Source organism: Fukomys damarensis, unplaced genomic scaffold (genome assembly GCF_012274545.1).
Source record: "Fukomys damarensis isolate Sample0158 unplaced genomic scaffold, DMR_v1.0_HiC HiC_scaffold_27, whole genome shotgun sequence".
NCBI classification, from domain to species: domain Eukaryota; kingdom Metazoa; phylum Chordata; class Mammalia; order Rodentia; family Bathyergidae; genus Fukomys; species Fukomys damarensis.
This window is the reverse complement of record NW_022900939.1, coordinates 47,342,822-47,366,524: the sequence shown is the minus strand read 5'-3', so window position 1 is coordinate 47,366,524 and position 23,703 is coordinate 47,342,822. Positions and strand designations below refer to the sequence as shown.

General features: G+C 37.9%; 1 protein-coding gene across 9 annotated transcripts in view; it reads left to right on the top strand.

Moving 5' to 3' along the window:
- The window catches only part of Prim2 (DNA primase subunit 2), a 240,738-nt gene that overhangs the window by 163,284 nt on the left and 53,751 nt on the right, over window positions 1–23,703 (top strand). Inside the window, exon 11 of one of the 9 annotated variants that reach the window (XM_010617883.3) lies at window positions 6,110–6,214. The exons of the other annotated variants lie outside the window; for them this stretch is intronic. Coding sequence (XP_010616185.1) covers window positions 6,110–6,148 — 39 coding nt within the window. The 3' untranslated portion in view covers window positions 6,149–6,214. Of the gene's footprint in view, window positions 1–6,109; window positions 6,215–23,703 lie in introns of those variants that run through there. 9 annotated transcript variants of the gene reach the window in all.

The following is a 23,703-nucleotide window of genomic DNA, read 5'->3' as shown; positions in this document are numbered from 1 at the left end:
AAAAAAAAAAAAAAAAAAGGTAGTAAGACAGTATTAATAATAATATTTAAATGTTGATGAGTGTACTCTACAATCATCCATGTTTTCCCCAGTATATTTTTAAACCTAATAACTTATGTACACAAATCTGAATTAGTTGAGAGTTATTTGAATATAAGAAATGTTTCCTGTAAAAATAGTTCAATATCTGTCACTATTAATGAGAAGCTTTTATTTTTTAGTACCGGGGATCAAATTTAGGGGTACCTCACCACTGATTATATTCCCAACCATTTAAAATGTTTTATTTTGAGACAGAGTCTTGCTAAATTGCCCAGGCTAGCTCGAACTTGAGGTTCACCTGCCTCACCCTCCCCTGTAACTGGAATGTAAAGTTTTTTAATTGTTTCTCCTCATTCTCCTTCTATTGCTGGGTATTGAGTCCAGGGCCTCACACATACGAGGCAAGCACTCTACCATTGAGCTATATGCCTAGACCTTTAATAAGTCCAATTGCTTTTGGTGTTTTACTTCGGATGCTTTTTGACTCTAAAATTATGGAAAATTATGGAAATAAGATGAAAGTAGAAGACTTTATGCAGTGGTTCCTCATGCAGGATAGGCAGGTGCCCTGTCCCCAAGATATGTTCCCAGTCCAAACCTTTGACTTTAATCAGTCATTTATAAATATCATTTGGCCAGTGAAACCTTGCAGATTATAATGATACATGAAAAATTTCCCAACTTTTTGAATTGTGAGTCAAAGCTTTGGTAATATTTGTTGTGTTCTTCTGGGTAAATGATAATAGAACTTAAAGATTCTTAAGGTGCCAGTTGAAGATTTCACGGCATTTGTTGTACTTGGTGTGACCTAATGGCAGATTGTCTGGGTAAGTTGAATGTGTAAGTTCTGAAATGGGCCAGACTTCTGAGCCCAGGGATTGTTCTTTGGAAGACCTGTTAAACTTGGTACTTCAAGGACTTGCGGTATGGTCAGTTATATTCTGGCCTTTGTTTAACAGCCCATTATGTGTTTATTACCCATCATTTACCTATACACTTTCACTGAAATTATTTTTTGCTCTTTAAAAATCACTCTAAACCATCCTTCTACTGAATTTCCTTCAGTGTAAAGTTGGATTTCATTGTATTTTAGCAATAACCAAAGAGCTGTTCTGTACCTGTCTCATCTGCATTGCTCCTCCCCATGGTTGTGGGCATTCAGAGAACAGCTGTGCTATAAAATGACATGGATGCTGCGTGCAGCTCAGTCAGAAAGCCGGTCTCCAGGTCAGTTGAGGGCTACAGCGTGCTTCTCAGGGAGCAGGAGTCAGATGCTTCCTGTTTGGGGTAATAAAAACGACTTTTTGGTGAAGTAAGAGGTTCAGAAAAAGAGGCACAAGCACAGTTTACAAAATTTGGGTAGGAGGATGTTATTGGCAAGGCACTCCGAGAAGTGGTGAGTTGCGTTTTGACTTGGGATCCGTAGAATAGACTTCTCTTTTTTTGTATCACCATAGAGACACTTGCCTTGAGCTTCATGTCCTCCTACAGTGGTGCTGCTGTGTCTGAAGATGCACCCCAGCTTGGTCTCTGTATCTCAGGGTGTCAGCACCTTGGGAAACTTCTTTTTTGCCCTTCTCATGTCCTTATCCTTGCAAAGTTTTGCCTCAGCACATGTGGATTAGGCATTATATTTCTTTTTTTTTTTTTTTATATATACTGGGAATCAAACTCAGGTCCTTGCGCTTGTGAGGCAGGTAGCGACACCACTGAGCTAAATTCTCAGCCGTAGGCATTATATTTCTGTAGTTCATATTTGGACTGCAAAGAACTAGTCAAGATGATTTCCGAAAAGCATCCTATGTGAAGCATTCTCTGTCTCTCAGTGTTATCTCTTACTGTTGTTATTGAATTTATGGATGCTCTAGAAATAGTTAAAAAAAAATCTGTCTTTCTTAATGGGCCTGTTCTGACAAGTCAACACTTAAACATTATTTTAACAAAATTTTATGATGATGATTATCTTTTACAGTTAACTTTTAGGTAGTCATTGAAAAATACAATTAGGACTTTATGTTTGTCTTACATTTTCGAGTACTTGAATTTTGGGCGACATTCCACTCCATAGAAGTCATCATTGCAGAAATCTCTTGAGTCACCTTCCAGCACTGTGTCGTCTCCTGTCACTTTTGACGGCACAGATTGCAGAGTTTACTTAGGACTTCCTGCCTACACCAAGTTGTCCCTTTCTCAGAATTGTGTCTAAGGACCTCCTCAGTTCAGGGTTACATCTGATTGATTTCACAATAACCATCTTCCTTTGTAGCAAAGATAAATTTTTCTTACTGATTTAAAAAATGGAAAACTGCTTCAGGAGAGTCCATGGGATATTTGATGGGATAGATCCTAGCCAACAGAGAGGTCATAGATGTTCAGCATGCCTAAGGCAGTGCCATGTTGTTCTTGGATAGTTTAGTGTTCCAGGGTACAGATTAGTGCTTTATTTTATATCTATTTTATATTTTAGATATAAAATAAATAGATCTGTGTGTTTTATATGTATGTTCTAGGTCATAAAACACAATACTGTTTACAAGATATCCCAAATTTAATATTTCCAGAACTGAGCTCCTAGTCTACCATCCCGCCCCAAAGCACCTCCTTCTCCAGTCTTCTCTGTTCAGAAAATGGCAATTCCGCTGTTTCACTTGCTCAGATCAAAATCTTTAATGTGTGTAGTCTCTGATGACTTGCTCTTACAGTACCTGTGCTGTCAGCAAATTCTTTCACCTCAACCTGTGATGTATTCACTGCTAGCTATAGTTGGGTCGTGAGTGGCTCCAAAGACTGTGTGATAAATGCTTGGTTCCCAGGCGGCGCTGTTGGGCTGCGGTGGAAGCTGGAAGAGGTAGGGCCTTGCAGGAGGTCTTCAGCTCATTGGTGGCCTGCCTTTAGCGCAGGAGTGGAAACCCTTTCCCTTCATCTTTTTCCTCCAGGTGCCATGCTTTGCTCCACCATGTGCTACCATCACAACTTCTTCCTTACCTCTGGCTCACAAGCAACGGGGTCAGTTGGTCATGGACTGAACCTCCAAAGCTGTGAGCTGAAATCATCTTTTCTCCTTAAAAACTGATTATGTCAGGTATGTGTACAGTAATGGAAAGCTGACTGACACCATCACTTCTTACCATGAGCAGCCAGAGTGGCCCACACACTACTACTCTCTCTTATCTGGATCAGTGCACTAACTTCCTAATTGGTCTTCTGGCTTCTGCCTTGGAGTACTTGGTAACTGTCATTAGAAGCAGAGAGTATCAGAGGCCTTGTTTGGCCCCCCTAAAAGGAGATTTAAAATTCCTTCAATCCCTAGGATAGAACCTTTTATAATACTCCCTGGTTTTATGACCCAAAAATTGAGGTGCTCATTTTCCCCGTGTATATTCAGTTGACTAAAACATAAGAGCTTTTCAGTAGTGCCCCTATGAATATCTGATTTTTTTTTATACCAGGGCTTGAACTCAGGACCTTGCGCTCGTGAGGCAGGCGGTGGAACCACTGAGCTAAATCCTGGGCTCCAAATATTTGATTTTTAACAGCTTTTTGATGGATAGTTTCCTTGTATATTCTGAATATATTACTAATCCTAAAATAATGAGAATATAATTAAGTGCACTCACTACTGAAAGTATAGTGAAAACAATTTTATCTCCTTTTTAATGATTTAAAATGAACTTCAGGATTTGGAACTGCTTCAGGCTGATCATTAGGGACATCAGTTATCATTGTATAGTAAAGGAAGAGTGGTTAATAGAGATTTCCAGTTGAGTTAGTATATCAGGAAAAGCAGCCTTCTCTCTTTTAAAATTAAACATTTTTTAAAGTCTTTCTAGTTATTTTTCCCTCTGAAATTTGGGGTATAAGGTCACTGACTGATATTATGATGATATATTGTTTTGGATATCCACTAGCAGTGGTGGTTGACTGTTGGTTTGTAGTTAGCACTTAAATTCAGTCATTGTATTTTGTTTGCAAGCATTGTTTTTGACTCTATAGATAGGCCTTAACTTTTTAATTTATATTTATTTCCCAAACGTAGACATGAAGCCCTTTTTGGTTTAGTGTCAGAGGAAACGATGCTAATGAGAGTGTCTTTGGGACATAATTATGTAGATTCAAAGGAGTGATGTAGTTTTAATCATGCCCTTTAGCTAGTGTACTTGCATACTAAATTCATTCATGTCTCTGTATTTCTCTTTGAAGCTTTATTCTTCTCAGGCCTTAAATTACTGATCAGCTTGTGGGTGTACCTCAAGGTTGTGTAAGTTAAGTTGAAGGCTGCCAGAGGATGTGTTTAAACTGTTAATCCAAAACACACAGAAGTATGTCGTTGGGAGAACGGCCTCTGGGTTTACAGTGTTTTTTGCTGGGTTCCTAAGAACGGAATTCCAGCCTTATATGTGCACATGTGTTTCCTTCTTCCTGCCTTCTCCAAATAACAGTTACTCCCGAGCTGTAATGTGTTGAAACAGGCAGTATATTGTTTCCTGTGAGCTAGTTTATTAAACTTAGGGCATTTGAAATAAAGTAGTGATAACATGAAATTATAATTTTTTTCTTTTTTGTGGCTGCTTTTCCCCCTTCCTCTTTGTCATCTTCTTCCTCCTCTCCTTTTCTTCTTCCTCCGTCCACTCTTCCTCCTCCTTCTTCTCCTCCTCCTCTCCTCTTCTTCCTCTTCCTGTCCTCTTCCTCTCTTCGTCCTCCTCGCCTTTTCTCCTTTCTTCCGTCTTCTCCTCCCTTCTGTCTTCTTCCTTCTTCCTCTTCTTTCTGGTTTACTTTCGTTATAGACTTTGAGATTAGCACAAAAACAAGAAACACAATCTACCTTGAAGCTATAAAGTGGTTTAATCATGTTAGGAAAAAATGAGGCTACCAAACCCTACTTTATAGTTGGTTTTATTTTTATTTGTATGAAGATAAACTAGGGAAACCCTTGGTAAATTTTATTTTCTTTTTATTTATTTTTTGGTTTTTTTGAGACAGGGTCTCACTATGTAGTTGAGTATGTCCTAGAACTCACTCTGTAGCCCACGCTGGTCTTGAACTCACAGCGATCCTCCTGCTGGGATCACAGCCTCCTGAGTGCTGGGACTACAGGCGTGCGCCACCACGCCCAGCTCCTTGGTAAATTTTAAAAAGAAAGGCTCTGAAAATCTTTAGAGGCTATGTTCTCAAAGAAAACATTCCATAGAGGGCCAGGTAGTTGTTACCTTTGGGCTTGTGGACTGTGTGGTCTCTGTTGATGTGCTGTGCTGCAGGAGTGTGACAGCACCACAGAGAGCCGCTCACCAGTGGGCATGGCCTGTTACCACGATGGGAGCCATCTGCATCTGGCCTGTGCACCTGCTGTAGTTTGCTGATTCCTTATTGAGAGCATAGACTCCTTTTGTTTTTTTCTTTCTCATGTTTTAAACCAACATTCATCAAGTACCTGGTATATGCTTTAGCAATGTTTTATGCTTTTTAAAAAAATTAACTTTATTAGTACATTTTAGGTATACATTATGACCACATTCGTCATTATTGGGAATTTGTACCTGTACATGATATATCTTGGTTCTTGTTTTTTCTTTTTATGCTTTTTAATCATTGACCATCATGATGGCTTGTGAAACAGGTAGATTTGATATTTAACATTTTAATGTTATTTTACATATATTTCAGACTTGGAAACACAAATCCCCACATATCCATCACTATGTTAAAGTTATTGGTATTTTCCACATTTGAGTTATTTAGCCTTTTTCTCTGTTATAGTTGAGTTTCTGAAAGCAAGCTTCAGACTGTCTTGGAGTATCCGCGAAGGTTCTGTAGAGAACACGCACACACATACCCACAAACATGTTACAGGAACTGCCTCGTGTGACTGTGGAGGTGGGGAAGTCTGTGGTCTGTTGGCTATACGCTGCAGACTCAGGAAGGCCGGTGTCGTGTAGTCTGAGCCTGAAGGCCCGAGAGCCAGGACAGCCAGTGGTGAAAGTGAATCCTCTGCCAGAGCAGGAGAAGACAGTTCCGGCCCAAGCAGCCAGGCAGCAAGGGCTCATCTTCCCTCCCTTTGCCTTTTGTTTAGGCTCTCAGCGTGCTGAATGATGCCCAACCACACCCGTGACAGCCTGATAGTTGGAATGCTGTCTCATCCAGACACACTCAGACCCACACAGAAAGAATGTCTATTCAGCTCTTGGGCACCTCCAACTCAGGCAAGTTGACACGTAAAATACAGACAGACATTTTCTTAGTACAATCATCATACCTTGCCACTTGACAAAATTAACTACTTTTTTTGATAACATCTATATCCAGGTCATACATTTTCCAATTGCCTTAAACATTTTTTTTTAGTTTTGTTTTGTTTTGTTTTTACATCTGGCTTGTTTGAACCAAGATCTCCATCGGGTCATGTGTTAATATTTGGCTGTTGGCTCATAAATCTTTTAGAGATCCTTTACCTCCTCTTTTGTTGTTTTTGCTTTTCAGTCCATTAACTTCTTGGAGAAATGAGCCAGTTCTATAAACTGTTTCACATTCTGAATTTGTTTTTTTTCTCCTGGTGTCATTTAGTTTGTTACTTTATTTTCCATTTTTCCTGTAAATGGAACTGGCTCTTAGATTGAGTTTCAACCTTTTTGTCAGGAGTCCTTCATAAGTGGATTGTATGTCATTCTTTGTGACACACCAGGAGGCATAGTCTAAACCTCCATTATAAATCCCCACCACCTCTTCTTCAAATAGTTTTGTTCTTTAAATGATCGTTCGCAAATCAGTTATATTTCTGTATTTATTAGGTGGAATTCTTCTGTAATGAACATTCCTGAATGATATTGGGTATTTGGTTGCCCCAGAAATATAATTTGTAAAGAGGACAATATTTCTGAATCTTACTTTATAGATTGAATCTCAGAACAGCTGCATGCATTGTCTGAAGGTACAAACCTTGTGCCCGATGTACCTTGCCATTACACTCAGGTGTTTGGTGCCACTTTTAGTCAGTTCCGATGCGGAGACAGTGGTAGTCATCATAACAGGTTCCTGCTGCTGTACAGCTTTTACACGTTAAAGGGTGAGAAATAGGATGTTATAGCACTGTCTCTTTTCCTCGCTTTTGTCTTTTGAACAAGTCCAGGAAAGACTGGACAGTTGTATCTGGAGCTCATTGCTTTCTGAACAACTGAGTGCTTGTACATAACATTGCCTAGATTGAAAGTTTTGCTCTACCAAGAACACAAGACGCAGCCTTACCTTTGGCAGACTGTCTAACCTGCCCACACTCCAGTGTCCTCATGTGTGAAATGAGGACCCTAACAGTGTCTGTTTTAAAGTATCAGCTTTAAAGCTCTGTTGTGAGGATTAATAGAAGGTGCCTTTCACCTAAATACTCAGTGCTATTTAGCTTTCCAAAAATAAGACCATCCATCATTTTATTCTACCAGCCATACAAGCCAAGCCTTAGAAATATGGTAGTGATTGTTAGGAAAACAGGGTTATGCTGTCTGCTGAGCCTGAATGTGGTAGTAGTCATTACCCACTTGATCTTATTTGAACGCCTAAGAAGAAGCATTGGTGTAAATATTGAAAGCTGCATTCTTCTAATGGTTACACTTGCAGAGAATGTTTAAATTTCTTAAAGTGAAGAATTCTTTTTGGAGTCTTAAAGCTTTTCCCTCCCTCTGCACAGTAGGAAAAGCTGTCAAATATACTGTCATATGTTCAACAGGACATGAAATACTTTATTCTGTTCTATTTAGGAATGGAAAAATGCCCTTTCCTGCTGTCTGCTTGTATAGATACGAAGGTAGGCAAGCATTTTTGTCTGTGACCAGTAATGAGATTTGTTATGATGTGATCCAAAGGCAATAAGTAATTTCATTTTGTCACTGTAAAGATGCTAACTAGTTGTTCTTTGTCAGTTTTCCCACCTTGTTATTTATCTGAGATTGCATCACCTCTCCTGATTGCAGATTTGCTGGCCTCTGTGATAATATTTTCTAAAAGAGAACACTGTTTACACCTTAAACCAGCTTTTCAGTGTAATTTGCTCACTACATTCCCTAGTATTTCAGTATTTGCAAATGAAATGCCATCACAGAAATTGTGATAGAACAAATTTAGAAAGAGTAATTACATATTTTCTCTTTCAAATTTTTTTTTCCAGCAAAGGAAAATGTATATGCAAGTCTGTGCTTACAGTGATGCTCAATGAATAATGACAGTGGTGATCACGTGGTTAAATATGAAGACCAGAAAGCAGAGTCTTCACAGGCCCATGTCTGTTGGGGACTTTGCTGCAGCCCTGTGTCCTTTCAATTCTGCAGTACCGGCAAAACCTGAGTGTTAGAGAGAGCTCTGGGTCAAGGCTGAAGGCCATGGGCAAGCTCTTCCATCCTCTGTGGGCCACTCTGAGAAGCACAGTAATATGTGCTTTTTGTGAGGATCAAGAGTTGAGTAAGTTTCTGTAAATGGAAGTTCTTTCTAAAGTGTAGATTGCTGCTTCACCCAACTTAGGATGAGGCTTATCAGTTATGAGGGGGCAAAGTGATGAGTATTTGTGTCTGTGAGATACAATGGTTCACCGACCTGCAGCAGGGCGCTTGCCTTCTCCAGGGCCTGCCCCTTGCCATTTGTGTGGGAATAGTCACCTCTACTGTGCATGGTTCTTGTGAGGAGCAGGGGCCCTGTCACGTGTGTGGCACACTGCCAGACACACGCAGATGCCTTGCTACTGGTAGCTGCTATTTGCCAAAAAATCATTTCTAGGTAACGTATATTAATTTGTGCATTTATTGTGAAAGAAAATAAAGGCCCTTGTTTAGTGCAAGGAAGAGGTTTAAATATTATACATAACATTTTGGAGAGCACTTTCTAATTTATTTTTAATGGTAATGGGGTTAATTTAAAAAAATCAATGTTATAAAATTAAATAAATATGATTGATTTTGCTTGAAGCTGAAACATTGATAACTAAGGGTGTTCTATGCCTCGATTTCATTCATACTGAGGATCTTTTCTTTCTCTCTCTTGTGTTCATTACTCATACATTTTTTAGATAGAGTTTGAGCACAGATTTGTAGAAGTATAATTGAATGAGACAAATTTATTCATTAAAGTTCATATGCTGCCTGTGGATTCTAAGGTGAATTCATCTACCTTCAGTTTTTGTTTTAGTTCTCACTCTGGTTAACTTCACTGAGTTATTCTTCTTATTATTTTCTTGTAGATGTGGAAATGATTGTGTGTGCGCGAGCAACTGTCTTTCTAGTCTGTTTGCTCATCATGGCGGCTGCTGAGCTGTGGCCACATCTTTAAAAGAAGCCCTGGAAACTCTTGTCTGGGGGAATGTTGGGAATCAAAGTTGACGAAAGTGAAAGAGCTGTGAATAAGCCTTTTGAATATTCTTTTGTTTCATGTAGTTTTATAATAAAAGCCAAAGAGCATTGTTTCAACTCTGGTTAGATGCTTGCCAGTATCACAGAGTTGGAACTGATTTTTACCTTTTGTGCCCACCTAGTTAGCAAATGTCTTTAATTTCCTTTTAGCATTCATGAAATTGATCATCCCCCACTGTTAACAGTTTTGGCGATCATAGCTCTAATATATTGTGCTGGTTTTCTCTTAGTATCTGTGTATAAACAGTATTGTTTTTCTACCATTAAGATAATTGTTCTCATTATAAATATTGTAAAATACTTTGCCCTTAATGTTAAAGAAGATGGGTTCTTTTCTGGGGATTTAATGAACAAGTACTAAGTGGCTTTCTAGTGTGGCCTAGAGGGACTGCAAAGGCTCTTGTCAGCCTTGCCTATAAAATGGCAATTTAGTTGGGGAGATGAACTGTGCCATTCAGGGTATTTTCAGTAAGTTAGTTAATTGCATGATTTTAATAAAGTTTTTAATAAAGTTTTTAATAAAGTTTTAATGATTTTAATAGAGTTTTTGTTTGAAAAAGAAAATATCTCATCCTATGTGATAATTAAGAGTTAGGTATGCCACCATGACTATATTTTAGAGTCTGTAATTCATAGTAGCTACCTAATATATTCTCAGAATGTCAAATCTCATGACAGTTTGTACAGAATGTTGTGAAATATTGTAGGTATTTTTGTTGGCAAAGTTGACCTAACTTTTTACTTTCATAAAGTCTATGTAATCTTGCTACCACTCAGACAAGTTGGTATAGTTATCATGGTATAGTTATCATGCCATACTCAGTACATATTTCAGATTAGTTAGTATGATCTAGAAAAAAAAAAGTGACTAAGATGTCTACTTTTCAATCTTGGAAATAGGAAGAATAATCATACTTTGGAAATATGTCAGGTGATGCTTAAATTTAAAATTTTGTGTATGTAACAGTGTGTTTTAAAACTAAAATGTTCAGAGTAGGTGCTGTGAAGTTACATAATTCTGAACACAGACCTCAGTTTTACTTCAGTTTTGTTAAGCAAGTTGCTCTGAGCCATGGTTCCATTGTCTATAAAAATGGGACCAAAGCTGTTAGGACTTAAGCAAGATAAAAACTATAAATCAATAATAATAATATATGTGAAATCGTACTTAGAACAAAGTACTCAGTAAGTGATAAGTTGTTATTATGATTAGAAAATAACTTTTTCAGAAAGTAAGCCCCAAATTGTGAATGATGGATTCAAGATTGTTTAATTTGAATTTTGGGGTAACTATGCCATGACTCATGAGAAGCTGCATTCTCACTGGTCATTGTTTTCATGTGAGATTTCAGGAAAAGCTATAGTTTCTTAATCTTCCCATTATAATAGTGGAGACTATTTTTTTTATTGAAGTTCACCATCACATTTATGTCATTTCTGTAAAGCTTCCAAGATACGTAAATTGGTGGATTACACACAGAATTTTGTTAGCAAAATTTTTTGATTTATATAATGATAAAAAATGACAAATGCCCGTGTCTTCTGATTCCTTTGTATCAAGGGATTAAAAAAAAAATATAAATTTAGAAATACATGAGAAACATTTTCTGATTATTTTAACCCATGAGTCGAATCCCTTTGGAATGCCTGTCATTTCTATCAAAATATTTTGCACAAACAGAATTTTATTGCACTATTATTTTGAGTTAAAATGGCAAGATTACAAATGACATACCTTTTAAAATTATTACCAAAGTTCCTACATATCAGTAAGGTAATGAGTAAGAATTACGTTTTCTACCATGGTCTCTCGGGCCTGCTTATTCTGAGGAAGAACTAGAACAGCAGTGAATGCGTCCTCTTTTTATGTGAGAAGAACAACAAAGGGTGCGCAAAACCAAAGATTGTTTGTGAGGGTTCCAGCAGCTTTGGCAAATTAGTTATTACTGATTAGGCTTGTAGTCTCTGAAGACTTGAATTCATGACTGTGCCTCTTTAGCAGGTGAGGGAAGATGTCCAACACATACAATCTCGTGGAGTCCCCAGGATGGAGCTGTTTTCATTCATGTAGAGGCCAGAGAGGAGCCCCAGGCACCCCCTGGTCCTGCCTGTGTTAGCCTCTCGGTGCGTTAAATTCTTACTGTCTTTGTTGAAATGTTTCTTTGTACTTGCTTTACAATTCATGAGTTCTTTGTATATCTAGATGGAATTTTGAAATTCTAGATTTTTTTTCTTTTTATTGAGTTTATTGGTACAATCTAGGTATACAATACAGTTACATTCCTCATTGGGATTCTGTACCTTTACATGATAGGTCTTGATTCTCATCTTTTCTCCATTGTCCCTGCCCTCCTTTCACCCCCTCCTCCCCTCCCCATTTACAAACACTTTATTTCCATTTTCTCAGTTTCTCATATTTTTTTCTCTCCCTATTACCTTTCCCCCACCCTTTCCACTTTCCCTACACCTTTAGTTTGCCCTTTACTTCCTATTTCACATTATTAATTATCTCATTAGGATCCTGTGTACTATTATAGTTTTTCACACCACAGAAACAATTTGGTATTTCACTTAAAGAAATCTCTGTATGAACATTACAAATAGGGAATCCTAAAATAAAACTAAAAAGGAAAATAAAAGAGAAAAGCCAATGATGTAACATTAAAATAATCCTTAATTCTGAAGATGAAAATGGTCCCTGAACATATTTAAATTGCTTCTTGCTCTTATAGTCTTATCTTATTCTTTTTTCATTATTTACAGAATACTTTATTAGTTTCTGTAATCAAACCCATGTAGATATAACGTTACATATTTAGTACGATGTGTTACCCCTGTACACATGGAAAAAAATAAAAAATAAAGATAAAAAAATTAAGATGAAATTCTAGATTTTAAAAAACTCATCCCTGTTATTTCCTGCCTTTTTCCTCCAGTGTCCAGTATATTCCACAAGCCATTTCTTTAAGGAAAAAGATTAATTAATGAACAAGCTGCTGTCAGTGCTGTATAGCAAAAAAATGAAGTAAAGACACATTGAAGCTCCTTTTTTTGTTGTTGTTTTGCTTTGTTCAATCCCCAGTTGAAAAGAATAGTATTGAGCAACAGCCAAAACCATGGAGTTTGAGATTACTTGTTTCAATATTGAATGAAGGCTCAGCCTAGAGAGATGGATTTTATTGTGTTTTTTACTCAGTGGAATTAAGGTGACTTTCCTCTGCTCATTGTGTCACCTCAGTTTGGGAGCTACACAGCCTGTACCTGTTGGTTGGATAGTTTAATTTTGCAGCTTTGTGAGACTTGATGTTTTCATAACAGAAGGGAAGAATAGATAATGATCCTCTGAACCTGTAAGGATCTGACATTTGAAAGTTCATTATACATTTATATGCAATTTTGCGTGCATATCTGTGGAATTCATGATTTTGGGGGGGTACTGGGGATCAAACTCGGGACCTTGCCCTTGTCCCTGGCCCTAATTCATGAGTTTTGAAGCTCTCATTATCAGAAACAGTGGGCATACGGCAGAGAGACACAAGGACAGAGATCCTCCCATCACAGGTCATTGCCTCGTCTGGTGTAAAACAGCACAGGAATTACAGGCCCACCACGGAAGGAGCACATTTGCTGCACAGGACAGGTCCAAGCCGCAGATTGTGTGAAACGGAATTGTTGGGCATTGTAAGAGGAAACAAGTTCTTCTGATTTATAGAAATCATCGAATGTAGGTGCTTGGTGAAAGGGTTCTCATCTGCTGCTACTAAAGCTTCTAAAAATACCGTGCTTTTTTTTCTTTACAAACAAGTTGATTTGGGGATTACTAGTATTTAACATATTACTGTCTAAAATTGTATGTCAGAATATTATCATTTCTATAATTTCATGTATTTTGGTTCTGGTCATTTGTGTGCCATGGCAGACAACAGAGGCAGCTTTTAAATTTTAATGGACATGAGTGTGCAAATGAAGTGGCCAGTAGCCTTGCCATGCTTAGATTTGCATACTTTCCCATGCCTTCTTGTTTCAATCTTACATTTAAGTGATTGAGTTTGGATTAATAGAAGAGTTCTTCTGGGACAGCTTTTCTTTATAAACCAGTATGGAAAATAATTTCTAATAAATACTGCATGACATTATAACAAAAAAATGTAGCTGCCACAGGAACTTTCTGTAGTGATGGGATAACTTGAAATATTATATAAAAATAATACTCCATGTTACCTTATTGCCCTCTATGTATGCATGTATATATGTGTCTGTAGTTGTGTTTCAAGAGGTTTTTTGCATGATAATACATTCAGATAAACTATTCAAGTAAAATAAGCAATTTAATTTGTAATATATAATGTGTAATGATGATAAATGCCTGGTTTATGTATTTACAGTGCTTTTCATTATTTTTTAGAGTGTTCCTTCATAAAATTTAGTTTGAGGACTGGTACTCAGTGGTAGAGTTCTTGGTTAGTATACACGAAGCCCTAGGTTTGATTGCCAGCCCTGAAAAAGACAAATGCTCACTAGAAAGCAGCATGCTGTGTTACACAGGCAGTAGCTATGTAGGTCACGAATTACATGTCTCTCGTTTGCGTCAGGAGGCTGCGTGGGATGATCGGCCTGTATCATCCAGTTTGTGTACAAACATGCTGATGTTAACCGAGGAGGAAAGAGCCAGGAACACATTCTCAGAATGTGTCACTGTTGTTAAAGCCACACGGGACAGTACTTCAGTGATACTGTGAAAGCAAGTGAGATAATAATTACCAAGTGCTTTAAAAATTGGCCCTTAAAGGATGAAAACTGATACATGAAAACATTTTTTTTTCTTTTCATTGAGTTTATTTATACAATCTAGGTATACAATCCAGTTATATTCATTATTGGGATCGTGTACCTTTACATGATAGTTCTTGATTCTCATTTTTTCCCCCTTGTCCCTGCCCTCCCTTCACCCCCTCCTCGCCTCCCCATTTACAAACACTTTATTTCCATTTTTTCAATTTCTCATATTTTTTTCCTCTCCCTTATTACCTTTCCCCCACCCTTCCCACTTTCCTTACACCTTTAGCCCTTTACTTGCTATTTCACATTATTAATTATCTCATTAGGATCCTGTGTACTATTATAGTTTTTCATTCCAGAGAAACTATTCGGTATTTCGGTTAAAGAAAACTCTGTATGAACATTAAAAATAGGGAATCCTAAAATAAAATTAAAAAGGAAAGTAAAAGAGAAAAGGCATTGATGTAAGATTAAAATAATCCTTAATTCTGAAGATGAAAATGGTCCCTGAACATATTTAAATTGCTTCTTGCTCTTGTAGTCTTATCTTATTCTTTTTTTTATTATTTAGAGAATACTTTATTAGTTTCTGTAATCAAACCCATGTAGATATGACCTTACATATTTAATAGAGTGCATTACCCCTGTACAAATGGGAAAAAAAATAAAAATTCTTTATTAGTTTCTGTAATCAAACCCACATAGACATGACCTTACATATTTAATACAGTGTGTTACTCCTGTACAAATGGAAAAAAAATAAAATAAAAGTTTAAAAAATTAACATTTCTAGACCAATATGGCTGTGAATTTCTGTACAATGTCAACTCAACAGAGTAAATTGGGATAACTTTTTCCAAAGTTGACAGCACAGTTAAAGTTTCCAAAATTTCAATATATATATATACATTTATATAAAAAGACCAATAATAGCAGTATGTTATGCATCAATAGCAGCAACAGCTTCTCCAGGTTCTGCAGTCATCTGAACAAAAAATTATAGACATTCAGCACATTGCATTAAAAAAAAAACCACAAAAAAACAGAAAAGAATAATATCCAGAAAACAGCAAAATTCTGTTGCTGTTGTGGTACCTGGCACCATTTTTTTTATTAGCATCTTAATCATCATCTGGAAAGAGAACATTCTAGAGTAATATCATTAAATATAGCTCTGATAAAGCATGGTCACTACTATGTATCATAAAGCAGGTACAAGATATTTTACATTCAGAGAGGTATGATACAGTACTGTCCTACATCAAAAATACTAGAATCGGTTTTGGTTTGAAATTTGCTGTCTGCAAATAAGATTGCTACACCTGCTTTTTTCTGGGCTCCTGTCACATGGAGAATTGTTTTCCATCCTTTCACCTTCAGTCTATGGGCTTCTTTTTGTACTAGGTGTGTTTCTTGTATACAACATATTGTTGGACTTTGCTTCTTATTCCATTTTGCCAGTCTATTTCTCTTGATTGGTGAGTTGAGGCCATTGACATTGATGGTTATAACTGATATGTACTGACTTGTTATTGTCCTGTTATTGGCCTTTTGTTGACTCTTTTTACTTTTTCACCTTCTGCTTTTAGTTTCTTGCCTTGCCTATTTGATTTACTCTGTTGGGCCTCATGGTGTTGTTGCCTTCATTGTCTTTTTCTAGGATCTTGTTTAGAATTGCTTGTAGTGCTGTTTTTTTTATTCATGTAGTTTCTCAGGTGTTCTTTGTCGTGGAAGTATCTTATTTCCCCATCCATTTTGAAAGAGAGTTTTTGCAGGATACATCAGTCTAGGTTGGAGGTTGTTCCCTTTTAGTGTTTGAAATATCTCATTCCAGGCTCTCCTTGCCCCAAGGGTTTGTGTTGAAAAGTCTGCTGTGATTCTGATGGGCTTTCCTTTGTATGTGATTTGTTTCTTTTCTCTTACTGCTTGTAGTATTTTGTTCTTCTGTTGGGTTTCTGGGATCTTGATTATTATATGTCTAGGTGTAGATTTTTTTTGATTGTAGCTAGTTGGGGTCCTATATGCCTCAGTTATCTGAATGTCAAATTCTTCCCCTCTGTTTGGGAAGTTTTCTGTCATTAATTCTGTGAACAGCTTTTTTAAGTTATTTGTATTTTTTCCTGCTACTTCATGGATTCCTATCAGTCTTATGTTATTCTTCTTTGCATCATCTAGGAGTTGTTGGATTGATTTCTCATGATCCCCTACTGTTTTTTTAAGAGACCTCTCTTTTTGTGGTCACTGACTGCAATCTTATCTTCTATATCTGAGAGTCTATCATCTTCACATTCTTTTATTCTGTTGCGTACACTTTCAATGGAATGTTTAATCTCCTGGATATCTGTTTGAATCTGTTTTATGAATTCCATTTCTTTCCTATGTTGGGCGTTTATTGTTTCCTTTTCTTTCTTATGCTGGGCCTTCATGGCTTCTATTGTGGTCCTGAGCTCATCTATTTTTTTGTCAGTTTCTGCTCTAGAGTCTCGAATCACGACTTCCATTTTGCTCACTATCTCTATAGTTATCTGGGAAATTATTTCTGTTTTGAATTTTCCTAGAACCTGATTGATCTGTTTTGTTACTTCCTATGCTTTGAGTTCAGGGTGTCCTGGTGGTTCACTATCGGCCTTTTCATCCTCATTTGCCCTGCTGTTTGCCACTGGTGAACTGGAAGTTCGTCTTTGTGTCTTGCTTAAGTGTTTTCTCATTTTTATTTTTGTTGTTGGGCTGTCCTTGGTTTAATCTCTGGGTTATCACCCAAATCTTCCTGATATAGTTGTGCCCTAGCTTCTGGGTCTCTAACGACCCACAGACATTGTCATCTTCATAACATCAGAGAAAACAGCTCATCAAATCAACGGCAATGCTTTACCCCAACTGATACAATCAGCGACACATTAAGATCAAGCACAACTTGGAAACTGACCACCTGTGGTAGTCACTAGTCTATCACCCTTAAACCATTTGAATTAAATTGAAATCAAGAAGCAGTCCAGAACATGTCTGCAGTGAACAAACTTTTCAATATAGTATATTTACCATTTAATGGCTCAGACAGAGCGAGGACTCAAGACCCCTGATCTCAGTTAGCTGATGGCTGAACCCCATGACGCAGACTGACCTCGGGCTACAAGGCCCAGATTGAGTTCCCCAACCTTCTGAATAGTTGAACTCCATACCGTTCTACTATAGGTTTCCCACGCCCTTTCTTTAAAGATGTTCAAAGTTGGGAACTCAGAAAAATACCCTTTATGACCACCTCTGCCTCTGCAGAGTGGGTCCGAAGACTGGCACAATCAGGAGGTCTGAGAGTGCGCGGGAGTGGCATGCGGGGGGAGGTAAGAGGAGTTATGGGGGTTCAGGGATGCCCGCGCAGCTACCTTCCTGATGCTGGAGCAATGGCGCCTCCAGGCGGGAGAGGGCTTGGCTCTCCTTCCTGCGGTGGATCGGGGCCCAGGCTACCTTCTGGGTGCTGGAGGATGGCGGCTCAGGGCGGGAGAAGCTGATACATGAAATTTAATGTTCGTAGTTTGTTTTGTTGATTAAGATACTACTACAGACTTGGAAACCTGGCGCACTGGGACGTACCAGTTATTTTAGTTAGTTTGTGTTCAGGAAGCACATTGTTTTTCCTAATTATTGTCTTCAGCCTGGTTATGTTGGACTAATATAGATATTTAGATTTTATGTTAAATTCTAATGTGAGCATTTATGAAATAATATGTGCTTTTAAAAATCACTAAATTGGTGGAACTGAAAAAACATTGGATTTTCCTGGTTTGTCTTGTCATCCTTCTCGTTGGCTTGTCCTTTGTGTATAGTTCATTTAGAAGAACACCAAGGTGATATAACTCAGTGTCTTGATAAGAAGCCACAGTAAAGTGGAAAAGCAGTCATAACCCAAGGCCAGACAATGACATTGATGCGGGCCTCACCTGCTGAAGCCATCTTCCCACGTTGTACAGGCAGTATCCATCCAGAATGAATTCACCCCTGTTTGGCTATAAGAAAGCAGCTACTTTGTTTTGTAGCTTTAATTCTAATTCTTTATCATAGTTTACATGGTGAAGTAATCTATTGACTGTGGTGCCTGAAACCAATCACTAAAAGAGGAAAAGGAGGAACATTTCTCTTGGTCTGGAACGTTCTGCTATTCTTCAGATATTTCTCTGGAGTTTGTATACTGCTCCTTTAATGAATTTCATTTACACCTTGTTTATATGGGTAAATGGTGTAAGGTTGCAAGTTGGAAGGAGAAAAAAATAAATCTGAAAATTCACTTAAGTTTTCTATACTAGATATCTTTGAACTATATAATGAAATACCTATGCCTATTGATGCTAAGTAATCTTTGTTACAGAGCAGCTTTTCTTCCTAATGGGAATCATATCAGTATGTTACAATTGATATTATTTTGGAAGAATTGCCAGATGTTATAGTGAATTGAAATGCCTTTATTTAGATATACAGCAATCTGCCCCTTATTACTATTAGAAAACTTTTTTGCTTCTAAAAATCACACCTGTTTTTAGCATTGTTGCCACTTTAAAATTTTATGCTAGTTTCAGAGGAGAACACTCTGCTTCTTGGGTGGGTCATGATGTGGTAGAAAGAACATCAGGCTTGGAGTCCTTCCATTGCATCTTACCATGTGTGTTGGAACACTTTGTGTAACTTTCTAATTGTCACTTTTTCTGGCTGTAAAATAAGGATAATCATACCAACTGTGCAGGGTCGTTGGGAGAATCAAATGAGGTAGAGTTTGTTGTCCATTTCTGGCAGAGAATTTACAAAAGTTACAGAGAAGTTACAAAAATAGTATAAAGAATTTCATGTGCTCTTCACCCCCAAATTAGCATCTTGTACAATGGTTTTACAGTAATCAAAATCCATAAGTTGACATCAGTGAAATGCTATCAACTAGCAACTTGCTTTGCGTTTCAGTTTTGTTACTAATGCTTTGCTGTTCTAAGATCGAAACTGTGATTCTTCACTGTCATGTCTCCTCAGTGTCTTCTAGCCTGTGACACTCCCTCAGTCTTTCCTCACATTCTGTGACCATGATGCTTTTACGGGGTACTGGCCAGTTTGTTGTTGTTTTTGTAGACTGTCCCTCACTTTTGGTTTGTATGGTGTTTTCTCAGGATTAGTTGAGGCTATACATCTTGGCAAGAATCCCGCAGGAATGATGTTCTTTCTGACAGCCTCATGTCAGGGGTGTATGATATCAACACAGCTTACTAGTGGTGATGCCATGGTGGTGTCTGCCGAGTTTCACCACAGTAGAGTTACTCTTCTCAGAATATCCTGGGGAAGACACTTTGGGACTGCGTAAATGTACTGTTTCCCCACTAATTTTAGCAACCCTGGAGTGTCTTTCCTGCAAACATTAGCAAGGTGTTCTGATAGTTATTTTCTATTTTCCTTTTTCCTTCTGCATTATAGGAATCTTCTACAGGGGAAGCTGTTCTTTCTCCCATAGTTACTCATGTGTGTGTCTTGGATGTGTGTTTCATTCAGTGGATTCTGTTGCTGTTGTTAATTTTGTTGCTCAGATTACTCTAGGGTTGTGGGTCTCTTGCCCTGTGACATGACCCTGTTGTTCTCTTTTGGAGCACAGCCTCTTTGGCACCACAGAATGCTCCAGTTGCACCTTTTATTTTCCCTGTCTTAGTTCTGGAATCAACCATTTCTCCAAAGGGCCTTATATATTCCCTTCAAATAATAACTACCTGTCACTTAACATACATTTTTCTCCCTTGATGGAATTATTTATTTTGTGAATATTTGTTTTGATTTCCTTCAGAAGTAGCCTTAGCAATCTAGTTGCAAGCAGGCATGAACTGTTAGCTCCTAACCTTTAGCACTTGCCTAGAAAGAAGAATATACATCTGTGTTCATCTACTCTGTCCCTGAAATTGTATGGGAACAATCTGGCTTGTCCCTATACATTAAAACTTTCTCTCACTTCAGGCCATGATATTTTCTTGTTTATTACTAGCTTTTAAAATGATGTATAGTATTTTTCTTTGGTCATCTGTTATGTTACCAGGCTTAGATGAATAGAAGATAATATAACCTAATAAGTAAAAGATCTCACTACATTGTTGTGACTTTGGGAAAATAGATCCTCTTAGCAGTTCAGTTTTAGAGTTATTTTGGAAGTAACTTTATACTTATGATGGAAGCAAAAGTGTGCTAAATGTCTTGTCTTCTTGGCCATTCTCTTGGATGGATGGCCCACCTTCACATTGTCTTTTCCTACTTTTACCTGTCCCAAGCTCACTCTGCAGAGCCTGTTTATTTTCCTACCTTTAATAAATCTTTGCTACCATTAAAAAAAAAAAAAAGATCCTGTCTTTTCATTTGGTCATTGATCAGTAAAAAATGTTATTTTTATATACTATGAGTAACCACTAGGGGGTGGTAATAAGTAACCAATTACCTTTTTTTTTTTTTTTTTTTTTTTTTTTTAAAAGATGCTCTAATGCAGAGACTGAAAAGAGATCGATGAAGGTGGTAGCAAATGGGGAATACCTGCAAGATATCTGCAAGTAGAATAAAAAAGAAAACTGGGGCTGGGGATGTAGCTCAGTGTTTCTGCCGCCTGCCTCGCCAGCACAAGGTCCTGAGTTTGATCCTCAGTAAAAAAAGAAAGAAAGAAAGAAAACTGAAGTAACAGTAGTATACAAAATGTAGTACAAAGAAAAAAGCAGCAAGCTGGACAAACTGATATATTTGTGTATGTGATAAAAGGTATAGGTCTAGGAATATAAAACAATTCTGAACCTTTGTGCACTTAGAAATATCTCATTGAAACATTAATATATGTAAACATTTTAATCTTTTGTAAATGTTTCATGCATATTTAACATTTGTTAGATATGGGTTTTTTATTTTGCTGTTACGTTGGTAATTCTTCAAAAACCTTCGACTCTTTACTAAGTTATAGGTGATATAGAGGAGAAAAACATTTTTTCTTGTTTATCACCCATTTCTATGTTCATAGCTGAGGGCCTTTAACATAAGGCAGATTAAGAAGAAACCCCCCACAAATTTGTTTAATACAAGTTTTATGTGACATTGGAGCCTTCATGAATACATGAAAATCCAAGGAAGCAGGGAAATCTGTGTTCTTATGCCCAGCTCTGATACAGCAGATGTTCTTGGGGGAGGGCGATTGGATGATGGGACTGTGATCTGAAGGTAATAAGCTGGGGAACTCAGCACTTTCTGCTCTGTGTCTTACGCACATCCGTTCCTCTAGACGTGGCATTTCTGAATGAACATCTTATGGTGGCGTCTCTGAGTGAGATCAGAGCAGTCTTTCTGGGTCAGTGGCTGTTTCAGAGAGAGGCTGAGGAGGACAGGATAAGAGTTCCTGCCTGTGAGGTTCTTCAAATGTCAAAGTGCCGTATTTGGGGGTAGCATGTCCTGAATCTTCCTAAGGGCATCTTCCTGACAGTTGAGGTAGATTTTCAAAATTTTACTGTAATAGTAAATTCTAGAAAATATTCACTTTGTGTGAAAGTGTCCAGATAAGGAAAACCAGAAAAGCAAAAGCTATGGGGGAAAATGGATAGAAAATAAATCTGGAAAAATAAGAAATAAATAAAACTAATGTAGCAGAAGTTAAGCTTACACATAATACTTCCAATTAAAAATCGGAATTCCTTCTCTTTGAAAAGGAGGGAGCCTCTGCTTGGACTTAGAAGCTCTGTTCAGCTATGTGCAGCCTCGGTAGACTTAGGTAATGTTTTCACTCTGCTTCTCTTGTTTCCAGTGATGAGAAGACCACTTGGTTGGAGCTGAGCCAACTTACCTTGCACTTGGGCATTCCACAGCTACCAGCCTGCCCCTGGGGATTTTTGGGGGATGTTGTTTCACGCTGGCCCTTTTCCACCAGTGAAATGGAGACTTAAGTTAGACACCTCTTAAGTGTTACTAAATCCTGTCTTTTCGAGTGCATTATTTAGTAAGTGCTTTACGTTAGTGAATGAAGAGTCATTTGTGGTTTCTAATTTCACGTGTTGGTGAATTATATTTGGAATGTTAATAAATTTTTGTTACTGTTAATGTCAGTGACATTTATATAAGGGAGTAAAATAGACTTTGTTACTGGACAGGGGTTCCAGGGAAGATTCTGAAAGGTCTGTCATTATTAATCTGTCATTGAAAAAGGGCTCCTTTTCCCCCATAGCCTCTCTGTAACTTTGCAGTATCCATGCTTACTCTTTTAAAAGTAAATTAAGGCTGGATAACCAAGTAGTACAAAACAGATTTTATTAGGAACTATTGTAATAACAGCAAAGAAACCTTGGTACTATACTGTGCTTCATTTCAAGTGTGACATGGACAAATGGGTTACGGTGGGATCAGTTAGGAAGAAAGGAGCATGGGGGATGGATTCTGGTTAATCATACTTAATGGAATTCTTTAGAAATTTTAAAAAATTGTTTTTCTGGTATTGGGGATTGAACTCAGGACCGTGTGCTTGCAAGGGATGTGTGCGGTGCTACTGACTGAATCCCTGGCCTTAACAGGATTCTTGCTGAAGGCAAGCCAGGGTGATTAGGTAACAAGAGTAATGGATGAAGGCGAGGTCAGAGCACAGCAGCATTTTGACTGATCTTTGACCGATGCGTGGAGTCGGGAAACTTCTGGATGCGCCCACTGGAGGAGGGAGGAGCCCCCACCTGTGATCTGTGCAGCAAGGGCTTGTCAAAGGTTCTGGGGTGAAAGTCTTGCCACAGGCATGGAGAGGTGAGGCAGGAGCTTATAGATGTGGGTCCCGGAAAATGAAAGTAAAGATGCCAAATTTAACGTGAGGAAAAGTCACAGCAAAGATAAGCAGCAAGTGGGAAGCGGAAGCCTGAGTGCTTGAAGCCACGTTTTCATAGCAGATCTGTGCTGTGTGTGGGGATGATGCTCCAGTCACGGTGTGCAGAGGAGAAGCCGTCAGAGAAAGGCGTCATACTACAAAATCCGGAAACTTTCACTTGTCATTTTGTTTCAAGAAGAGGCTGGCTCCCTGAAGATTGTTTTACCTGCAGCTGATATACCATGAACCAGATACCAAACATACCAGGAGCTTAAATTTTGTTTTGATTCCTCATGTACCTTTCTTGTTACTGCCTTAGGAAGGTATTCAGTGTCCAGAAGAGTGGTTGTTATTGTCAGAATGACAGAAAGACATTATTTACAGCTAAAATGGAGAGTCTTGGTAATCTTAAATTAGGGTGCTCACAGATTATGCGGCCTTAGTAAATCCTGGGGTGAAACAGTGCAGGTGTATTCCTGATTTTCCCAGGTGAAGGCAAACAAGTATTGGGATTCCTTAGGAGGGTAAATAGGGAAAGTAAAGCAAAACAAAACAAAACACAAAGTGATGACCATAGAATATTGCATGATAAAAGAGATAGCAGACAAGATAGTGTAAGGGAAATTTAGTTTGAAAATTTTTTGCTCTCTGATCTTGAACTAACCAATAGCCTTTCCTACT